At 38.5% G+C, this 7,500-nt stretch overlaps 1 protein-coding gene across 1 annotated transcript in view; it reads left to right on the top strand.

Moving 5' to 3' along the window:
• The window catches only part of LOC101862427 (xanthine dehydrogenase/oxidase), a gene marked incomplete in the record, with an annotated part of 42,755 nt that overhangs the window by 6,894 nt on the left and 28,361 nt on the right, over positions 1-7,500 (top strand). Inside the window, 4 exon segments of the mRNA XM_013084443.2 lie at positions 930-1,004; positions 5,510-5,654; positions 6,002-6,169; positions 6,873-6,949. Of these exon segments, the coding sequence (XP_012939897.1) occupies positions 930-1,004; positions 5,510-5,654; positions 6,002-6,169; positions 6,873-6,949 (465 nt within the window).

The following is a 7,500-nucleotide window of genomic DNA, read 5'->3' as shown; positions in this document are numbered from 1 at the left end:
AATCTGCTCAGCACCTAGTTTTGAGAAATTTGACGTAAAAAATGTTGAGCTTCACAACATGTCAAGCTTTTTCGAATACACTCTTTGAATATCTTGATAACGACGTAATACTTTTTACACTTATAATAGAGCAGGTAAAACATTTGTTTTCTGACCTCATGGTCTTAGTAACTCAAAACGGCCAAGAATATCAGAAATATCTGATGATAGAACCTTATTATTGTAAGGTAGTGAAATGATATGCCGGCTAAGACCAGAAGTTGTTACAAATCACTTCCAGATTTACATAAAGTACTTTATCCTGCGCGTTAGAAGGAAGGTGGCCCTGCATAAGATAGCAGAATTAAGGGACGCTTTGTTGTGAAGTTAATTATAAAAAGAGATTAGAGGTGTCCAATGTTTATATAAAGTACTTTATCCTGCGCGTTAGAAGGAAGGTGGCCCTGCATAAGATAGCAGAATTAAGGGACGCTTTGTTGTGAGGTTAATTATAAAAAGAGATTAGAGGTGTTCAATTATGTAATGACTTCTTATCAACGTTACTGGACACAGTGCCCACAGGATATGCAAGTCTTACGGTGTATGACAAAATTAAATGAATACACTTCGAGAGACTAGAATAACAATTTTTTTCACAAGTTACTCTCAGTTTGGAGATATTAGAGTTCTGCGTTATAAAGGTTTTAAGGGAAAAAATCTGGGAATTTTGTATGAGTCAAAAAAAGGTTTAGATCTATGTCTCCCTTAAACAAAATTAATCTGTCATTTTTAACTCAGAAAATAAAAGAATAAAAGTTCAATGTTTTACACACGGCATATGATGTAATCAGAGTACTGGGGGTTACCAAAAACCGTCTAATTATTACAACACTAAAATTTGCAAGTGAGAAGCTTGTTATTTTAGTCTCACGACTTGACTGACTCCCCAGGGTCTTGCTCCACGGATCGCCGACTTAAAGCCCTTCAATCCAGACCAAGAACCTATCTTTCCACCGGACCTGAAGGTAAATGAGCATTGACAATGAGTACTTACAACCATAATATGGCACAGAAACAAACTATTTTTGTTTTTATTCTCTATGCAAATAATTACTTTTTGTAGTGTTAGCATTGTCTTCACCGATGTCGGTAGTGTGATGGTTAGGGTTTTCCTCCATTGCGAGCGAAAGACATGAGTTTGATTCCCGTGTGTGTTACCAATGACCAGTGTTTGATTGTGAACCCAGACGAAACCATACTTCTTCTTCTTCTTCTTCTACCCCGTGGTTGGGGTCATCGTGGGGGCACCACTGCATCTGACAATCAGCTTTCGCCATTTCTCTCTGCCCTCTGCTTTCCTCAGATTGTCACCCATCGTCTTCCCTGTCCACTCTGTGATGTTGTCCCCCCATCTCCTTCTCTGCCTTCCTTTCTTTCTCTTTTCTTGTACAGTTCCTTGTAGGGTTGTTTTGGTAAGTCCTGTGGATCTTGTGACATGCCCATACCATTTTAATTTTCGTCTTTCCACTGTGGTCAGAAGATCTTCATGCTGCCTCACTGCGTTTGTGATTCTGTTCCGTACCTCAGCATTTGAAATGTGGTCTTTGTATGAGATGCCAAGGAGTCTGCGGTAACGTCTCATCTCTGTTGTCTGAATCCTTTTCTCCAATTCTGCTGTCAGTGTCCACGACTCACAGGGGTATAAAGATAAGATAAGATAATGCTTTATTATCCCCGTGGGAATTTTTTCTTGGCTGTACAGGACCGTAAAATCACATGTAGGCATACATAAAAAAAATTCAATTATATATTACTCTCATTAAAATTCAATATGAAAAGAGAAGTAAAGCTGACAAAATGTACATTCACACAAGAAGCCTCATTCAACCACATGCAGGAATTTAATTACAAGACCTTTGGAGTTAGATCTATATATTATAGATACATACTCTAAAGAGCAACACACGTCTATACTCCTTCTGACAAAAGCCTTATGCTAGATGGTAAAAAACTTCTTTCATATCTTTATTTCTTTGTTTTTGGCTATCTGCTGCTGCGTGATCTTACAATTTTCGTGGAAAAGGGGTGTGATGGGTCGTTTATAATGCTTTTTATCTTTTTTATTCGTGTGGTTTATACATTTCATCCATTCTCGTAAAACCATATCCTGAGATCTCGCTGGCTTTTTTAATGGTTCTGTCAAATTTTTCTTTATCTTTCACATTACAATTCCCACCCCAGCTGCAAATACAAAATAATAGCACACTTTCAATCATAGAATGGTATAAAAGGGACATAATCTTATTATCAACACCGAAACTTCTTAATTTCTTTAAAAGAAACATTCTTTGATTTACTTTTTTATGCACACGAGCAGCGTGGGGATGACAGTCAAGTTTGTTATCAATTGTTACACCAAGATACTTGTAAGAGCTTACCACCTCCACTTCCTCATCTTTAATAAATAGTGGTTGCAATTGGGTTTTTTTAAAAACTCTAAAGTCTATTATATATTCCTTTGTCTTTTTTACATCTAGTAAAAGGAAGTGGTATCACACCAATTTGTAAATACATTTACAGCGTTCCTGTATTCATTTTAATTTGTTGTTATAAGGCCTTGTAGAGTGGAATCATCCGCAAATTTTATTAGTTGGATGTTTTTGTTATCTAAAGTACAGTCGTTGGTGTAGAGCGTAAAAAAAGATTGGGGCGATTACTCAACCTTGGGGTGCACCGGTGTTCGTGAACATTAGGTCGGATTTTACACTACATAATTTTACATATTGGTTAAGAACTCAAGAATCCAAGCTATAATGTTCCTGTTTATATTCATGTTAATTAATTTTAAAACCATTATGTCGGGTTGGATTGTGTTGAGTGCGGATGAAAAAACAGTAAAAAGTATCCTGCAGTAATTTCTTGGTGTGTCTATGTGTTTGCAGATGTTATCTAACAACGTCATGAAAATGGCATCCTCCACGCCCCTCTTGGCACGATAGGCAAATTGCATGTTATCCAGTATGTCTTCTGTTGATTTCCTCAGTTCTTTCAGAAGCAGTTTTTCGAAACATGTCATGAGGATTGATGTTAAAGTTAAAGCCACAGGTCTTTCAAATTTTGCATTGATTGTTTAGGGACAGGTATTATTTCAGAGCATTTCCACGAGAGTTGTATTATTCGATCTTTCAAAGACACATTGCAAATATCAGTATAAATGGGAGAAAACTGAAAAGAACACATTTTAATAATTTTACTTTTTACTCCATCGGGTCCACTCGCTTTGTGAGCTTTCAGACGATTAAATGTGATCTTGACCTCATTAACATTAACCACAAAATATGTCCTTGCTCTTGTCATAGTCTTCGTCTGTGTTGTTGTTGTCGTCTATGCGATCACTTTGAATCATCTCTTTGAACGTTGTCAGCTGGTCGGAGAAGTCGAGGTTGTCAAAACGAGCGTAAGAAGAATTCAGTTTGTTTACATACTGACTTGGGTTCGTGTCATGTGTAGGTATGTTTTTCCGTCTTGGTGTGTCTCCAACTATAGTTTTTAAACATTGCCACGTCATTTTTTTGTGTGGTTAGAAGTGAATAAATTAAATGTTGTTCTAACTTTTCTTTGTAAACATGCTCACACTCTCTTATTTTTTCTTTAACATATTATTTGTTGTTTTTAATTTGTCTCGGTCTTTCAGTTTGAATTCCTTCTTCTTCTCATTTAATATTTCCTTTAACTCCTTGCTAACCCATGGGTAGTAGATAACTTCTTTTTTGGATGAATGTAGAACTTCACAAAACCTGATGTAACCAGCGATAGTCTCACATAATTCATCTGTACTATTACATCAAACTTTTAAAACATTCCAATTCCTACATTCAAAGCAACCTTTCAGGCTCTCCCTGTTTTTTTACTCCAGATGGTAACAATTTTTTTAATTGGCTTTGACGATTTAGGTTTTTACTTCGGTAATAAAAAAGACTGCAATGATCAGAGTTTCCTATTGGAGCTAGAGAGATACATTTGTAAGCATTAGAAACATTTACATATCATAGGTCTATAGTTTCGTCCTCTCGGGTTGGTACATTAACATATTGATTGAAAGTGGGGAGGGCAGAAGTCAAAGAGTATTTGTTAAAATCCCCAGTGATAATTATTTCACCGTCTGGACAAGAAGACTGTTGTTCATAAATCTTGTCGACCAAAGTGTCCGTGGCGACTTTAACATTGGCTTGTGGTGGAATATAAACAATGTTGGTTGTTATCTTAGAAAATTGCCTTTGTTAGAGTCTATCGTCCTGTCACAACGTACTAGATGGAATCCGTCAATGTCCTCATCGTTGGTAGAAATACTGTCCTTGACCACGTCTCGCTAAAACAAAAAAGCGAAGTCTCTCTATACTCGTGCACGAACCTAACATTTGCACAGAGTTCATCCATTTTATTATTTAATGACCTTGTAGTTAGGCCTACGAGTGCAGGTAAAAGCGGTTAAACAATTTTTCACCTAGCTCTGAAACGTACTCCCCACTTCCTTCCCCGTTTACGTGGTCTCAATTCAAGGGGTAGAACGACAATGAAAACACTGTTTCTGCCTGCCGGTCTTAGGCGTTTTAACATGGCAGAACTGTAGGTCTGTCTCCATGGTGGAGCTTCACTCAAAACACTGCACTGGTGAATTTACATTGACACACTAAAACAATTTTTAAAAACCCCAAAGACTCAAGAAATATGGCTCAACTGAAAGACTTAAGATTCATAGTGAGAAATAAGTTATCACAAGACCGTGTAGAAATTGAGTAGGAGTAAAAATTTATCCAAAATACAGAGACCTGTAAGAGCCTCGTCGCCACTGAGCAGCGCGATAAAAATATTGAGATGACCAGTGAGCGCATCAGTCTTCGAGTTTAGCGTGATGTTTCTGTCCTTCCAAATAGGCTTCAGTTTTGACAGCGCTGCTGTTATGATTTCAATTGGTAGGAAATTTTGAATTTTGCCTTGATGGCGGCTGAAGCCTACTCTTATTAATTTTGGACCACCAAGAGATCTTTAAAGTGCGCAACTTCCACACGGGCCCTCCGAGATTTTTTGCCCTAGTCCGAGAAGGCTAGGTGTAGATCTTTCCTACCATAAGATCAGGGACGTGGCTGAAAGACAGCAGTAAGAAGGGGTCAAGGAGAAGCAGTAGAAAGGCTGCAGAAAGAGTCAGGAGCCCAGAGGAGGGGTGAAAAGGAGGTGAGGGGTGGGGGCAGAATGTGTAGACGAAAGCAGACGACAGAACATTGTTAGAGAGCAGGAAATGATGTAAAAGGAGAACATTTTAGAAAAGAACATTTTCCTCGCAATTCGGAATCGAAACCGGGACCTATTGAAATTGAAAGATAGGCGATCACCTTAACCCCTAAGACACGAGAGCCTCCTAAAAAGCTCTGTTAATTGTGATTTATAAATGTACAGTTGTAGTGTAGCTCTTGATCAATTGGAGATTACCTTTCACTCCGTCATAGTGTGTCTACGCTATTTTAATTTTCAGGTGAATCACAATACGTACAAGGGTAATACCTTTGTGTTCAAGGGAGACAGAGCCTCGTGGATTCAACCACGCACCCTACAGGAACTCACAGAACTGAAAGCTCAACATCCAGATGCGAAGCTCGTCATTGGAAACACAGAAATTGGTACGATTGCACGGAACTCTTTACTTATTATCACTATACGCGTCATGAAAGTTTATATTTTCTACCATCTGTTTAAGTTTTTCAAGAAAGTTTCTTCGGGTCGTCCCTGTCTCCCTGGCACATCCACCCCTACCTCCACCCCCCCCCCCCCCATAAAAAGAACCCAGAAGAAACCCTATTAAATAACAGTCAAATCCATAGCAAAAAAAGAACTTGACAGGCGTTCTTTTCCCCCTTACTTATCTTTCCCTGCGTCACTTCATCTGTCTATCCGTCAGTCTGCTTCATGTCTGTTTGCCACTACTACTTGTAAAATACTGTTACTCTGTATGATTTTTTCCACCCAGGGGTCGAAACGAAATTCAAGAACATGAAGTACAAGACCCTCTTGTGTCCCACGAATGTCCCGGAGCTGTCCAGTGTCAGCGTAAGTGACACCGGTATAACGGTCGGAGGGACTGTCACACTCACACAACTGAAAGAGGAACTTCAGCGACTAGTGGCCACCTTACCTGGTACGACAACTCCCCTACCCCTAAACCCCCCCAGAAAAAACTCCCTAATTAATCTCAGACATTTCACTTGCTGCAATATTGCACCCTCACTACAAAACTACATCGTCGTAACAAAATACACATTATCTCACCGTATCATATATTATGATACGTAATATTATAATATACATGTATTTCTATCTTAAATACAAGCATAACATGCATACTGTCTTTATCCTTTTCTCTATCAGTCTCTACACTCCTCCTCCTCTTCCTCTCTTTTTCTTTCACACCCACATGCTTGTAATGCAGACCCACGAACAATCAGATATTTAATTACTTAGATCGCTGGGCACAATTCTGCACACAATGCATTTAACAAGTTCAATCAGGTGATGTTAATATCTTTCAACTTCGCATGGCTTTGTAAAGCAACATAACTAATTACTTCTAAAAATAACAGAAAGAGAGAGCAGGTAAAAATAGATTTTAAAAAGAGCTTTGAGGCGCTTATGGAAATAGTCACAAAGAAAGTCTGGATTTAAACAATATTGAATATTAATATTTGCTATTTCTCCCGTCTTCCTTTATGTCGTGACTATGAATTTTAAAATACAAAACCTTGACTCTGTATTTCTCAATACAAAAACCTTGACTCTCAGTCTCATCATTCAAAACCTTGACTTTGTATTTCAGAACACAAAACATTGACTCTGTATTTCAGAATACAAAACTAGGACATTTGTTGCCGTTATTGAGATGCTCAAGTGGTTTGCAAGTCACCAGATCAGAAATGTTGCTGTGAGTATATGGACACTTTCATTCCACGACATCTATGGGAAGCTTTTTTAACGTGCTGCAACAGGTTTTAATGACTCTTTCTTTTATCTCTTACACTACAAGAATAAATAAAGAGTCCTCGTCCACATGAGAAGAACGAAGGGGGGGGGGGGGACAGATGAAATACATAAATGTGTGTTTGTCTGTGTGTTAATTTGTTTCTATGTTCACAAGTCAAAATATGTGAGGATATAATATGTTAGTGATTGTGGATACGTTTCTACGTCTTCACCGATACAGCTTAGATCAACGGTTTAGTGTATTCGACCCTGCTGTCAAGGACAGTCCAGCTAAATGGGTACGTGACCCAGCAAAAGTACTCGGTAATCTGGACGTTTCTATGAGGAATAGAAGCTGACGTCTTCTTCCCAAAACGGCAAAGAGCCCAACGATCACACTACAAAAGCTGGCCTCCTCTCAGTGGTACAGGACTGTAGAGTACAGTATGATTTAAGTGCCCCTCTCAAAACTGTAGTATGAATTTAAGAGGCAAGGCATGCGATTTAAAGAAG

The sequence above is a fragment of the Aplysia californica genome, unplaced genomic scaffold, assembly GCF_000002075.1.
Source record: "Aplysia californica isolate F4 #8 unplaced genomic scaffold, AplCal3.0 scaffold00293, whole genome shotgun sequence".
Classification (NCBI taxonomy): domain Eukaryota; kingdom Metazoa; phylum Mollusca; class Gastropoda; order Aplysiida; family Aplysiidae; genus Aplysia; species Aplysia californica.
Note: the sequence above shows the minus strand (reverse complement) of the source record. Positions and strands in the feature narration are given on the sequence as shown.